General features: G+C 36.8%; 1 protein-coding gene across 1 annotated transcript in view; it reads right to left on the reverse strand.

The window, feature by feature from the left end:
• Positions 1 to 16026, reverse strand: part of PARD3B (par-3 family cell polarity regulator beta) — a 371997-nt gene that overhangs the window by 212364 nt on the left and 143607 nt on the right. Inside the window, exons 6-9 of the mRNA XM_027677893.1 lie at positions 10950 to 11036; positions 7321 to 7446; positions 2436 to 2791; positions 629 to 768 (exon numbers count right to left, since the gene is read on the reverse strand). Coding sequence (XP_027533694.1) covers positions 629 to 768; positions 2436 to 2791; positions 7321 to 7446; positions 10950 to 11036 — 709 coding nt within the window. The remainder of the gene's footprint in view (positions 1 to 628; positions 769 to 2435; positions 2792 to 7320; positions 7447 to 10949; positions 11037 to 16026) is intronic.

Raw genomic sequence — 16026 nt, forward strand, 5'->3', positions numbered from 1 at the left:
TGGCCCTGCACAGATCACTTAACCTTTTCCTCCTCATTTTCACCATCTGTTAAAGCAGCTCTGTAGTACTTACCCACCTTGCAGGGGGTTTGTGAGGCTTAATTAGTTTGTAAAGCACTTTGAAGATGAAAAGTGCAGAAACAAGACCTAAGTATTAAAACTGTTTACCTTAAGAGCTTTTTGAGGTTAGTAAGTAAAAATAACCCATTAGATAATGAGATTGTAACTCACAAGATACCTGAAAATTCTAAACAGACTGATTCGAGAAAAATTGCCTTAGAATGAGCACTTAACGACCTCCATATTAATTGGAGATTTTTGGACTTGGCTAAAGAGGCAAGGTTTCGTTCCTAAACTGATATGTTTATCTGCTTTAAGCACCAAGATGTTATCAGGTTTCCCTTGTTCAAACATCCCATGGACCCTTGTGAAAAGAACCATTTTTCCAAGTAGCGGTGTAAAATACTTGTTGACAAACAGCATAGAAGCCATGAGACTGACTGTTTTTAAACGAAGGGTAAGAATTGTAGTTCTATACATCAATAGTACGTATAAGGAAATAAAAGATTTATGACAAAATTAGCAATCAATATTCAGCGATGCAAATACAATGGATGTTTATCCTAACCTCCAGGATTCTGTCTCCTGACTGCAAACGACCATCTTTTACTGCTGCGCCTTTCGGTAAAATATTCTTTACAAAGATTGGACCAGGACCATGTACTGAAGAGTCTCTGGTAACCACAGTGAAACCAAGTCCTTCTGGACCTAGAATGTCAGAAAAAGAACTCCTAACATAAATTTCAACAAGTAAATGAAGATCATTAAAAGTAAGCAAACAATGTCAGCAACATATCACAGACACTCATTCAGCTTAGCTCTTAAAAAAAAGAAAGCAAACAAAAAGCTGTAAACATGAGCCAATTTTCTGCAGGGTCTAGAGAAGAAGTCTATCTACGTCAAAACACATACCTAAATCTTCCTGCAACAGCTACAGATGGAAATACTTTTGGTAAGCACACAATAATAAAAAACAAGCAAGAACTCTCTTTTTAAAGTGTTTGCCTTTTCTTTAGATTTAACATTAGCCTTCACATTAATGTCAATAGTCTTTCATAGAATCAGAGCAATCAGAGGTGTTTATGTATCTATATATTATAATATAATATAGCATAACACATTTTATGAAAACTTGGTAAATGGGGAAGATGTCACATGATCTCAGTGCAACTGCTGACAATGTGCTGTTAAGAAAGGACAAAGTGGTATTTCAAAGCTTTCATTAGTGAAGCTGTTTGCTGCTTGGAAGTAAGCAACCTCAAGTTTTAGCAGATAAATGCTATAAAAAATAATTAGGGAGTAAAGTCAGTATTAGTAGGTATTGCTTATAAGCCACCAAAATCACCAGGAATAGCAGGGTTCATAAAAATCTTTTTATATTGAGCAGTATTACTACCCATGTGGTAAGTTTTCAGAGAAACCTTCAGAGATACCATCACATCAGTGTCATTGCTCTAATTTCTAAAAATATAAATTAATGTTTCTAAATCAAAAGCATTAGATCTAAAATGGGGAAATTCTGAAGTAGGTTTTGTTAACACAAAGCTGAAGAGTTCAGAAGTAAAAATGAGTTAAGAAATAACAAAAATTAAGAAATGAGAGCTTGATTACATTCATTATGTGTTAAAAGAATAAAGTTATAGACAGTTTTTAAAAAGGCCACTTCTATATCAAATTTAACTCTCAGCCGAATCAGAGACAGAAATTAAACAGAAAGCATAAATGCTAACTTGGATCTGCTTAGGCACATTTTACTACATATGCATAAACCTGTTACTCCATGCAAAGACAGACAGTTGCAAGGAGCAGCAATTAAAGACATACACACAAAATCCTGCCTCCTGACAGCTGAATAAATATAACAGAAGAAAAAACAAAAAGATTTTCAGAAAATAAAACAGGGAAATTTAGGTAAATTTGTGGTCAACTTCTTGGAAAATATGAAACAGAGCAGAGTACACTTTATCTTTAAAGGAATGTTTAAACAGTACTTGGTCAATTAGCAGATATGAATAAAATAACAAAGATCAACATCAAACAGTTCAAATTTTTATTCTGTACTTTTAAAAAGGCTGAAGCATCTCTTAATATCACATGTTGTTAATGAAATAGCTTCCAGAGATGTCTTAAAAATCAGTAAATCTGGATAACATATATCCAAAATTTGACTGTTTAGATATCCAATATCTCCATAAACCCAAAAGATGACTGTTGAGAAGATTGCTGTTAACGTTCCTTTACCTTTTGGAAGTTTTGGAACTTTTAAATGGTAAATAACTTCCTTGTACTTTTAACGTCACTAGTTAAATTAAAAGTTAACATATCACTATAGGGAACATAATACAGAATTAATCATACAATCTCAAAAGACTTACCTTTTTTCAGGTCTATCTTTATTTTCTTTGCATTTTTTTTATTGCCAAAGCCCATAAGGGGAGACAGTGAGGGAGAAGATGGCTTTCTACCCAGACGTGGGAGGTTGGGGCTCTTAGCTTGTTGCAGCGTTGCCTGTGCACCTGCCTCCAAGCTGCTTGTTCCAGAAAGATTAATTGTTTTCAGAGCAGGTTTGGGATGAACAGGAGGTGGTATCTTTGCTTTTGGAACTCCTTCTTCATTATCCAGAAAAAGAGGAGCGATAGCAGACTTCTCATACTGTTCTCGATTATAAGGAGGAAGGACTTCTAAGACGACACTTTGAAATTTCATTGCCTGACGAAAGATATCCTGAGCCCTTCAAAAGAAAGGTATGAAAATTCACATAACTGATCAGAAAATTTGGACCAAGTCTGAAGTTGTTTACAGAGAACAAGACAAAAATTTACCTTACCTTCACATCTACATAGTCCCTTTTCTAAAAAGTACACATGAAATAAGATTTGTAAACTACAGCATTTACTTACATTTCAAGTAGGAACGGCATATCTGTCAGAATTACTGAGCTGCTATGAAAACATATCAGCCAGAATAAACTAATGAACACAATTCTTCATGCAGAGATCAGGAAGGGAAGTTTTCATGGCAAAAGCTCATCAAAAGACTGCTGAAGTTATAGCTTGCTATTTGTTTCAAGTGTTTGTCTGTTACATATTTTCTTGCTGGCATAGAGGCACACTGAGCACTTATGATCAATTGTTCTTGTGAATACATCTGCTCCAAGCAAGCTCAACTCTCCATGTTTTTCCTGAGTCCAGTCTAGTGCTCCTCAGATTCCTTCATAATCCCCAGTGCAACTGCTGGCTGATTCCACAGCAATAAAAAAGGATGAAGGTATGGGATAAATGGACATTTTCTGAAGAAATACTGTAACTGCAAATAGTGCAACAGAAAAGGATGATGGCTTGGGATGCACAGAAATCAGAAAAAAACCTTGTGACCAAAAAGGTGCAATTATTTCTGTGTTTCTACATAAATGGATAAATAAATAAGTAGATATTACTTCCATCTTTCAAGCAGTAACCTCTTGCTAAGTGGATATGGGGACCTCACTTAATCTATGTCTTTACAGATGCGCTCAATTGCAACACCAGAAATTGTGTTAAAGCATTAATACAACTACACCCCTGGATAATGATAGGACAAGGGGGAACAGTTTTAAACTAAAAGACAGAAATTTACATCAGATGTTAGAAGAAATTCTTTACTCAAAGGGTGGTGAGGCACTGGAACAGGTTGCCCAGAGCAGCTGTGGCTGCCCCATCCCTGGAAGTGTTCGAGGCCAGGTTGGATGGGGCCCTGATCTAGTGGGTGGCATCCCTGCCCTTGGCGGGAGGTTGTAACTAGGAGATCTTTAGGGTCCCTTCCAACCCAAATCTGTGCTTTATGTGAATTGATATCATGGTAACAATACTGTGTTCAGGTTCCTGTGCATTGCAAGGCAATTAAGACAAGTTGGCCAAAAGAACTGTTCATAAAGCCTTCCCTAGATTTTGAATAACCTGTAGATTTGGTCAATCAGGCTGTGTTACGAACCTTGGATTCTAAAGGAACAAATGAGACTTCTCTCTTTCTATGCTTTCCTTTCCTACCTCCTGTTGAAGTAGACAGATTTTCTTCCATCCTGCGAGTACAAACAGAAGTAGTAGCTGAAGCACATTTTGAGAATGTAAAGTCAAGAACTGCTTAGTTGAATTGGGTCAAGAGGGGAAGTAATGGCTACATTTTACTTATCTCCTACCTTTCTGTAGTGTGTTTGTCAGTCTAAATCAGTATTTCACTGAAGTCTTGGCTTTGAATTTATACTCAGTGATGTAACAGGAGTCAATGATGAAAGTACTTCTGCAATAAACATTTTTGTACAGTGATACAGAAAGGAAGCCACCACAAATGTTTAACATCTTGAAAATACACCTACTGCTTTCCCAGATCAACAGAGCCACACAGTGCCTCCACCTTGAAGCTTTGGGTGGCAGAAAGGAGGGGCTGTTTAAAGAGTGTTTTCTGTAGCATGAAGACATTGAAGTCAGGGGTCAGTCCCAATGGATACTGCTGTGGGAAAGAACCATCTGGGCCACACCGAGTGTATAAGCATCAAGAGTCAGAATAATCACATTCATAGACAAGAGACACTGCTAGAGACAAACCTCAAACTTGGAAAAGAAAGGTAGCAAGGTTGTAGGAAGGTATTCTCTCAGTATCACCCTCAAGGATTAGGTTTAAGAGCTGTAATACCACTGTCCCCCAGTGCATCTGCAGAGGTTATAGGTTATCTGTTCACCTATAGCCCATGAAAGTTTTCAAGGACAGACCTTATCCTGACGGTAGAAACCATGGCATGTGTCCAGCATAAGGATATAAAATCTTAACTGGGTTTCTTTCACATCCCATCTTCATCCTTGCAAGTAGCCACTTGGTCATATGTTACAAAGTAATTTAATAACTCAGTTTCAAAAGATTAATATTTAAAATACATGCAAGAGAAAATATAAGATCTCCTTCAAACAAAAAATAGTGGAAATAAGACATCCTATGGGAAAGCCTAAATGCAGTCTTCAGGGGCAAAATAACTGGCTGCACTTCAAAGAGAAAAAATAATGAATGGAGAAATTTACATTTCTTGAGACCCCAAATGCATACTTTAAAGAAATAAGGGAATCAGTTAAAAGAGGTGCTAGAAACTCTGCAACACAACAGAATGTAATTGAATAGATTAGCAGCAAATGAAAAAGCAGACCAACAGTCCCAGTATATAACTATTATAAACATGGGAATACAGAAAGTAGGCTGCTGCTGTTACAGCTGCAGAAGCAGCAATCATCAGGAGCAACACCAAAAAGTCTCTGCTGAAAACTAGAAGAGACAGCATGTAGCAGTCTCTGCTAAGTGTTAAAACAGCTTTTACAAGGGTTATGCAGAAACGTCAATTTGAAACTAGCCAACTGATTTTCCTCTCAAAGGAGAATCTGATTGCTATTTCTGGGTCAATAGTCATCGGGACAATACTTTCTCACATCTTTTACAATTATTGCATTTCTGTAACTTGGACTTCTGTCACATTATGTCATGCCAGATGAAAACTAAAAAGGCATATTCACTGAGATTAGTTTCAACCTCAAAAGCAGATTTTTTTAGCCATTCACAGTCAGGGAAGAGAGATGATGTAGAAGGCTAGTCTGGAAGACAATTCAGCAGAACAATGTAAGACTTGGAAATAGGCTAGAGCTCATCCAAAATATTCCCCTCAGCCCCCAAACAGATGCTGAGTCCTCACTACCCACAGTTTTTCTCCTCAGGTCCAATGCCACTGCAACCACACTACTTGATTTTGTAACATAAGGAGACTTAGACCAACTAAATTGGGCTCTGCTCTGAATTACTTTTAAGTCACTTTTCACTTTCCCAATGACAGAGAGATTGTCTAACAACTGGTCTTTCTAAGCAAGTTCTCATGGTAAATATTCCTTCCAAGTCCCAAAACTTTACACAAGCTGGGAGAAAGCAAAATGTCATGCATTTCTCACTTTGAAGAAAAGCCTGGCATAGAAGTGGAAAGTTTACTGCATTATTTCTAACTGTCCCAAAACGAAGTAATCTTACAGAAAAATATGCAGTCCTTCACTCCACAAACATCTCATGGGGTGAAAACCTCTGGAGATCTAGTTACATTGAGAAGAAAACACAAAGAAGACAACCAATTTGTAAAGAAAAGATTACATATGATTTTGAGAAGCAAGGTTTTGATTCAATCAAACTCATTTGAGAAATTTCATTACAAAACTACACAGATGAGGAAACAAATGTTTTAATAAGATATCAACACTTATGTTCTGATAAAGTTGATATCTTAGGAATTTCCAAGGATTGAAGAGAATGGTGTGTTGTACTATATCACAGTACAATGCCTTTACCACCAAACACGCAGAAAGCTGTAACTGAAAAGCTATCAGGAGGCAAAAAGCACAGTCTCAGAAACAAGAATACCTATGCTACAGAACTACACTGGTTTCATGAAAACCTATTTTGCAAATATTTATCCCTAACTGTGAAATTACGTATTTGATTTTAGTCTGGAAGTCTTGAACATTTGGATTACTGTTTAGAAAGTTAAGCTTTGACTCCCTTGACATCTCAATAGGTTTTTGTTATATTATAAACAATCACTCAGCTGTCTAAACATATGGATTAAAAGCAAAAACAAATTACTATTTAATTACTACAGCAAATATCTGTGATATTTGAGAGGCTATTCTTTTGTGTAACTATGTCACATTAATTGACAGATGATCAAAACAACCTGTTACTTAAAAAAACATTTGAAATAGATAATAAATGTCAACAGACTTCTAATAAAAGTCATAAGAAGTGAGACCTACCATTTAGCTCAACTAATCATAGTTTGACAGTAGTAGTATTTATAAAAAAAAATTAAATGCTCAAATAGCTGCAGCACAAAAAAAATCTTATTTCATTTGCAAAAGAATGTTAAAAACCATGCTGTGAAGTTCTGAAGGTCTTCTGAGGCAAAAATTACAAGGAAAATATGGTAAAAATAACAAAAGCACTAGAAAGTGAAGATAGGGATTACAAAACTTAATGCTAGTCAAATTAAGGAAGCCCAGTAAGTTCACTAAAACTACAAGAACATATGTCTCCTCAAACTTCACCTTATTTGGAGGTTTCAGGAAGAAAATTGCAATGTTTCTGCCAGGTATCAATTTTACAGGTATTTTCTCTCAAATAAGTATTAATCCCTTTAAGAATTTCTTAAACACAGCACTGTATAAAATCCTGGGTAGTTAGAAGTATCACTAAACCAGCACTTACTGTGCAAAGGTTTTATCTGTAAGGTCCATGTGGTTAATCTTCACAATGCATTCATTTTCATGGAATAGACCATCACGCCTAGATCTGCTGTCTTCTTCAATACCACGGATGAAGAGTCCCAGCATCCTAAAAGGCAAAAACTATCTTTATTGTGCTGATACGAATTTATAGCAAGTAAACATAGATGTTAATCTCTGTGCAGGAGATGACAGAGGAGATGGCTATGAAGTGCTTAACCTAGAGAAAGGATTTCCAGCTCACTTATTAACTAAAAAAGAGGAGATTCCAAGAAACACCAAGAAAAATTGCTGGACGCTAAGGCTTCAGAACTTCAGAAGCATTAACTTCTGTAGGTCATACTTGGAAAAAACAGAAGAAAACACCTATATCTCCACTCCAGTTAAAAATGCCAATGTTGCTTATGCAATATTTTTCTGCCACTAAGTAAGATTACATTGCTCCAAAGAAAAGAACAGATTAAAAGTAATTTTCTACCTTAACTATAATAAAATAAACAGGTGTTACAATAAGATAAAAAACAACTGATGTTTCTACTTCTGAAAAGTCTGTGAAACTTTTTAGTTGCCAAAGCCCCTTGCTTTGATACAAGACAGTGATACTACAGACTCATGTGACAGAACAGCAGCAGAATTTTAAAACCCAAGTTGTTTGTTAACAGGCTAAGTGCAAGTGAACACTGAGGTGCAGCACAGAATAATGCAGTAAGTGAACATGTGTGGGTGGTGCGAAATTCTAGTGTTGAATTCTGTGCTGGGAGCACCAGGCTAATCCTGACCTAGCTGGGGCATCTCTGTATTGCAAACTATAATTCAACATAGATATATCCAATGATACCAGTACGATGCCCCAAAAACCCTGACAATCGTGTGTTTGTGAAGAACTTTTATAATCAATCTTTGTCCACTAAATTCCATACCACATCAGCATCAAAGGCAGATGACCTTTAGAGACCATTTTCTGTTGGTTAGGCTCCATAAAATATTAATGTGCAATTTTCAAGGTGCCAGCACTCCAATCACAAAACAGAAGGCTTGTATTTTTGTCTCAGCTTCATGAGCCCTTCATATATAAGTCCATTCAACAGATTTGCAGAATGCCATTAACTATTTCAAATGACACTGTGCATCTGATTTTAGATTAACTGTATAATAAGATTTAAAAATTTATACTTGTGTCCTATAAATTACTAAGTGAAAACTTGGTTCCTACTGAATATTACTTCTTCAAAAGATCTAACAGAAAAAAAGTGTTTTACTAGCATAAAGATTCTCTTGCAACCTGTGTTATCCTTCACCTAAGGACTCCAAGAGACAGTGGTGAGGGGTCACAGTCCTTTTGATGACAATCAAGAATCTAAATCCTAAGAACTAATGAAATATAATTATGTTATGATGCAAACCAGTAAAAGTAGAGAAATAAAAGAAATTACAAATTAAGCTGGTTGCTCACTAATCCTATATGCTTAGACGCTGCATCCATATAATGCAATAGGACAGCCCACTTATCTGAAACTTGTTGTGTGTGCTGCACTGAGTGGTTTGAGTTCTGTATGCTGTGGCAGCCTAAATTCATTCCTCCATTACTTTTTTTACACAGCCTCAATTTTAGCATTATTTTAATGCACTATTAAATTTTAATTTCCTTTTTTCATTATATTTAAGCGCAAAAGAAAGGGGGGAATTATTTCCATTACTTTTGTAGTTCTGTAAACACTAGGATTTTGTAAATTAGTATGATTTTTTAATGACCTCTTAAAAAAACTTTGGTCTGTGGCAGCACCAGGCTAAAGCCAGCATTACCTTATTAGAAGATAACTTTACGATTGAAATACCAGACCAAGTTAGTCATGGCCAGCATGTCCCCATAAATTCTATCACTTCATTAACAGAAACAAAAGATGCTCTCCTGTACTTTCTCATGTTATGATGAGTTACAGTTTATACACGACTCTCGGGTTTGATTAAATAAGAGGGTCAAGCGATTTAAGTCACTCTAGTGCTTTAACAAAGGTATCAGTAGGGTTCTGCCAAGGGTCATTAAAATTTCTAGACAACTGTCTAAACAACAAGTAGTTAATCTCTCAAAGACTCTTCTGCTCCAAGGGATCCCCAAAAGCATTTGTAAATAGGGACATATTAACATGCATGTAATGCAGACCAAAGAATGCCACTTCTTCGTGGCTTTAAAGGTTGCACGCAACACAGTGATACTTGAGTACAGAACTGTATTTCAGTCACAATGATTACTGATTTTAACAGCTTGCAATTTCATCACTTTTTTTTTTAAGGAATGATCTTGAAATACAGTGTACACACTACAACTTTTATGGCATGCCTATATAAAATCTGCATTTCATAGTGTGGTAACAAACACAAGTGCCTCTTTCAAGACAAACAGGCAGCCTGCATAGCCAAGGACACAATTCGGACCTCCTATAGTTCCCATCGAAGACCAACTTTCTTCTTGAGACAGTGATGACATTTTTACAGGCAGCAGGTGGACATCTAATTTCCCTTTTGGTAAATAAAACATTCTTAATTGATTTGGGTCCACTTACAAACTCAGATCTTGCCAAGAAAACATTTATACATGCAGACCTTTACAAGGTAATTCAATCCTTCACATTCTCTGTCCTACATGGAAGTTGACAAGTAAAGAAACATTTAAGAATTAGACAAATTTTACTTTTGCAACAATTGTCTTTGTGTTACAGGCAGCCATTTTACTATAAAATAGAGTCATTTATGGTTCTTATTCACGGCTGTCAGGGTCAAATTAACTCTCTGGCTAAGCTTCTGTACGTAAAATTTCAGGCTAGATTTTTTTTTATTTTTTTTTTAAACACATCTGAGTTACATAGCTTGGAAAACAGTTACAATAAAAATGCTGACGCAGTCTTAACTACAGCACATCAATATGAGCACGCTGCTATAATAGGCTTTTGTGATCTCAATGGACTATGTTAAATCATTTATAATTAAAGTAATCACATTGTGACGAAGAAAAGTTCATGATATAGTGCACATTTTATAAATGCTATACAACCAAATCTGAAAGATGGCTTGAAAAATATGAGACATGAACAGGCAAGCAATTTTTTTGACTTTTCTTGTCTGATATATCACTAAGGAAGGACCTATGCAGAGACATCCGATTAGGAAAATCCAAACAAAACAAACAACAATAAACTGGAAGAAACAAAAAACCAGCAACACAACCAAACTCAACTAAACATCACACAAAACTACAGTCTAGTTTACCATTCAGAGAATAAAAACAGAGGCAATTAAAAGGATATATATAAACAAAGAGGGTGGTATTGACTGAAACAACTGGACGTGGTACTTAGTGCTATGGTCTAGTTGACAAGGTGGAGATCTGTCAAAGGCTAGAATCAATTACCTTGGAGATCTCCAACCTAAATGACTCTATGGTCGCCTAATACAGAACTTAGGCTAGTTAATATTTCAGTAACAGAAAACAGTGTCAAACACCAATTTTCTTTAAAGTATTTGTTTTCCTTATGGTAAAAAGGAGGTATTTGAAGACAAGCACAACTGAAATCCTTTCATTAATACACTTCTTGAGCAATGCAGAAAATATCTTACCTTCCACTCAAAGACGAAAAGAAGGGCACTACATGTATTCCCAAGGGTCCGCCTTCCCCAGAAATCTCCACTGTTTTTGTCATTTCACTAAAAAAGAGCATAGGAAAACACATCTCATATGCTTATTCACAGAATTCTCTGTGTTAAAAACAAATTCCTGATTGATCAGAGAGTGGAAAGGGTAGAAAAAATATTTGACTCAGAGCTCACTAATATATAAAAATATGATGAAAAGTAAAACAGCTATGCAATTCTTTATTTTTTTATATTAGCATTTTCGTATTTTAAAAGGGAAAGAAATCAGTTACTAGATATTTTCCTAAGTTAGCCCCCAAGTAAATTAATTAGAATATTAAAGAATAAGCTTTTAAGTGAGGAGAGACTTCATCATCAAAAAAAAAAAGAAGGGGGGGAGAGGTTATTCTACATATTCTTAATTTATGGTCCACATTAGCTGCTTCAGTCAATTTCCCCATGTGGCCATATTATAAACATGAAGATCACACATTAAGGACATCAAGCCTATAAGCAAATTAGTCAAATCATATTCAAATATCTTGATTTCTGCCCTCAGTTGTGTACAGCCTGACAAACAAAGAACAAAACAAACTGTAATCAAAACTGCAACTCAGCTCATTTTATCAAAAAGTTTCCTTCCTTAAACACCATTATCAAAACCCTCTATATTATCTCTGACAGATTTTTGCTGTTTCATTTCCTATTGAGTATTTTACACTGCCAGCCTTACAGTGACCTTATCTCTATTCTGGGTGATCCTAATTTGAAAAGGAAGGTACTTCAATTGGCTACAACATTTAAAAAAGAAATTAGTAGCATCTGTATTTCAGCAGATCACGTTCCTTCTCTCTATACTAGTTAGTGTATGTCTTCTGTAACACCCCTCCCCTCAAATTGTACTGAACACCATCAACAGCACTAGTGGTAGTGGACACCTAGTGAGTATTTCCACTCGCATCAGAACATTCCTACACCCCAAGCTACAAGCTCACCACGTGCATGCCAATCCTACAGTGCTGACAGAGCATGGCAAACTGAACCAAATGGCCACTTTATACACTGCCAGGAGTTAAAGGCTCAGTCTACCTGATGCAAGGGCAGGTTGACAGTGGGGAAAATACTTCTGACCTTCCTCCAAAAACTATACAACAGATCTAGAGGACACATGTTTGCAGAGTAAGATGACCAAGCTGACTCTTCCACACCACCCTGCCCTCCCCCTCAAATTATTTTTCCCTAGTACAACAACTTCCTCTGGGATCAGCTGACTGTTTTTGCTGACCCATGGTCTTATGATTTGATATGATGCAAGAATCAGCAAAAATGCACCGGTATAAGGCAAGACTCTGTGACCAGCCTTGAAGTGGCAACACAGTTACACCACATTAGATACAACATAAAAACATGTACCACAGCTAAACCTTCTCATAAGGAGCACAAATACTGCAAACGACAAGAGTGAGTTTTGGGGAGGTTTTTTCCTTGTAAACTATTCTTCCAAAAAGGCCGATGCTGTAATGACTTTATGTTCTGTAAAAATGAAACAGAAAGACCCTGAGCAACAAACCACCAGTGATCCCAGTGCAACAGGTTTACAGACTAATGTATTTATAACACAGGCACCATCAACAGGCATTTGCATATTTTTTTTCTTTCCTGTATTGCCCCTCCTCATTAATCAAATTGGGAAATCCTGACAAAATCTTCCTGTAGGTTTTTTTACATATACTTTTTTTCTAGGGCAACTAGTCAGAAAAACTAATCAGGGTGGTTACCAAAAACCTCAACAATGAATTCATAGGAAATTAACTCCTCTTTCAGTTCCATCTTCTACTTCCTTCAATTCTCTTAATACACAAAGAAAGATAATTAAAGGGCTACTTTTATTGTCTTTTGAACTTCTACAGCATCAAAATGTATAAGTAAAATAAGTAGCCAAACCCTACAGATCCAGAAAACAATCAGAAGTAGTGAATGTCCTTTCATTTGTACAGGGAAAATTTAAATAAGTTACAGTTGTCCCCAGATAACCCTGCGTGTTGCTTAAGTACTTCAGGGAAGAGTTGTCTTCCTGAGCAACTGTGAAACAGAGCAAGAAGTTTTTTGAGGGCTATCACGACAGACAGGTTCACTGTCATATTAAATCAGTGCATTTACAGTAGGCTCAAAGCCAAAGAAAACAAACAAGCGTATTTTTAAATCTAACATGAAATCTACACACTAAGAAAAATAGGCTTCTTTGTGTAAACCAATAGCCCACGTGTACATTGTGTATTATTTTTAAACACTGAGGTACATCCTAAAACTTATGAATGGTCTAAATATGCAGAATAAGACACGCTGTATGCATACATTAAAAAGGGTACTTTGGAATTACAATTTTAATCAAAAATCTATGAATCTAAAGACTTCTCTTTCTCAAATGTGATTCTTAATTACATCTGAGAAGAAAACTTCCCTTCAAACCAACTTTCAAGAATCTTTGAGGACGTTATTTTTATATTATACCTATGAAAGCATGACAGTTAAAAATTTAAAAACCGGGACATCTGGGGTTTGGTTTGTTTTTTATTTGTGTAGCAACTTCAAAGATTAGAAATTCAGACAAATTTGGTATCATTCACTCATTCTGTCCCTCTCTGGGCAGGTTTAATCTGCCCATGAGAACAGCTGAACTCATCAGTGTACTATTCCGCATTGGCTTACAGTTTATACTATACTGGGGAAAGTATTCAGGAATAGGGCACGCCTGAATGAAATCCTAAATAGGATGAGCTTTAATAATACTAATTACTAAGCTCCATAGGCACAAGGGACAAAAAGATGCTGGGACTCTTCAGTTTGACAGAGCCAAGTTAAAAAAATCAAAAAAAGGGAGTGGGAGAATGCAGAATTGCTTTCCACTGCAGGTTGACAACTGTGATATTGACAATAGAAAGGGTAACTTATAGATTTTCTGCAATATTCAACACTTTTAAGAAACAAACCAACCCCCAAAATAGGAAAAAAATTAAATTCCATAAGTTAGTAACCCACTAGTGACATACTCCTATTTTAAATCTCCCCTACAGATCTTAAATGCCTTTTGCAGTAAAAGAAAACACAAGTCCGGCCTATCCAGTGTAAAAGTCATGGAGTTCAGTTGCTAGATGGGGATGAGAGGTTGGAAGCATTGGTGAGCAATGCACAGAGGGTGCCTCAGTGTGTTACTGTTTGTGTCTCCTGTATGTTCTTCAAGAAGCAGACAGAGCTCCTACCTCAGAAAAGACTGTCCCTGCTGAGTTTGGAACTCAATCTCTGTGGAACACATACAGATGTACTCTTACAGCAGTCAAAATAAGTGCACTTTTAAAAAGTATTTATGTGGGTGAAATTTATCAGAACTGCAGGGTTCACCCCAACCAGATACACAGCACTCAGGCTTCTTCAAATGCATGCTGGCACCTCCCTTCCTCTCACTGCACTGAAGGTGCCTCAGAGGCCTCACTGAAGAATGAACACCTGCGTATGACCTGATCAAGGACCACATTCAACACTGTACTATTGATTTTTAACCTGAGGGAGCTGTCATCATTTACTATTTAAATTCTTCATTGCTTGATGTTATTGATTTCTGACAGATTCTTTACCGTCTATCACATTTGTCAGGAAGGCTTGCCATGCATATTATTAAAAATGTTGATGAGCACTGTTTAGCAAAGAGAGAGATAGAGAAGGCATACGTGTGTAGTGAGCATGCTCAGCACTGGTAATATGGAAAGCAAAATTTAAATGGAGTGCTGCACATTCAGCGGTGCATATTTAGTGGTGAATCAATGTGATCCTCAGGTTGGCAGTGTCCTCGCTGTCGAATACTATAGCTCCCTCTCCTGAAATCAGTATCAAAAATTAGCAGTTTGTCAGTTTTGCAGTGGGAAAAGATCTGTCAGCTGAAAGCTTCTCTGCAAACTACCCAGCAACACTCACAAACTGATCCGAGCCACTGAGAACTCAGAGATGCTTAAAAGAAAACTCTCTCTAGAAATAAATGTTTTGGAGTTTTGAAGCAGGGCCTGGTTCACTAAGGTACTTTGACCTTCCTCAGTTAAAAATGCTAAGAGAATCTTGGTAGCATTTCTCTTGGAGAACGCAGCAGACACAGCCTAAAGCAGATTAATTGTTTTGCAACACACTGAAGACAGTACCTTGGAAAAGCTGCTTTCTGGATGGGTTAGTGGGCAAAACTTGTCATCATGTGTATGTCACAACAATCTACTGCCTGACTAAACACAGATCAAGTATTTATCATTCCAATGGCATTTTCCTTTGCAATTTTACTCAACACTTTCTCATGTGTGTTTAAGAAAAGGTACAGATTAGTAAGATGCTATATCTGAAAAAAAATCTCTTAGTGCAGGATGTCAATGTTTCCCTTGCAAACAGAAAAGCACAGCTGATATTCTGAACGTGCTTTGTGGTGTTTTATTGACCACAGTCAAGTAAAAGACAAAATAAATGTTACTCAAATGTAGAAAGTTCACAGATGAAGTTATTAATCTGCATCTCCTTGCTTGTTCTTCACTGTGCCTCCAGCACCACCAGCCAATTCCAGCAGTGAATCCATCAACAAAGGGTGTTGACATTTGGCAGTGAGCACAGGCCTACAGGTGATGTCAAGTTCCCAAAGGGGACTTTAACAAGGAAGATTGCACAGATTTATCCAAATTAAGAGGGTGGTGACTCTGTCCATGTACTTTTTTCACAGACTAAGCTAGAACAGTTACTGATGGTAATAAGGTATTTGTACCCATTCTTCCAGAGTAGTCAGCAAAACCGAACCTGTCAGATAGCACACTTCCCACCCATCTCCTGCCCCCTTTCCACATTTTTCCTTCCATCTTTACAACTAAGTATCTAAAGGTCTGTTGAAAGCCCTGAAGAAGAAACTGAAATTCCAGATGTTAAATAACATGGACATACTCAAATAATGAAAATCCATCAATAAACAGGGATGGAGAGCACCCTACAGGGAGAGGAGAATCCAGTTGAAGGTGTAGTCAAGGATGAGCTTTCCAGGCAC

This window comes from Neopelma chrysocephalum, unplaced genomic scaffold (assembly GCF_003984885.1).
Source record: "Neopelma chrysocephalum unplaced genomic scaffold, ASM398488v2 Primary Assembly neopelma1_44, whole genome shotgun sequence".
In the NCBI taxonomy this organism is placed as follows: Eukaryota; Metazoa; Chordata; class Aves; order Passeriformes; family Pipridae; genus Neopelma; species Neopelma chrysocephalum.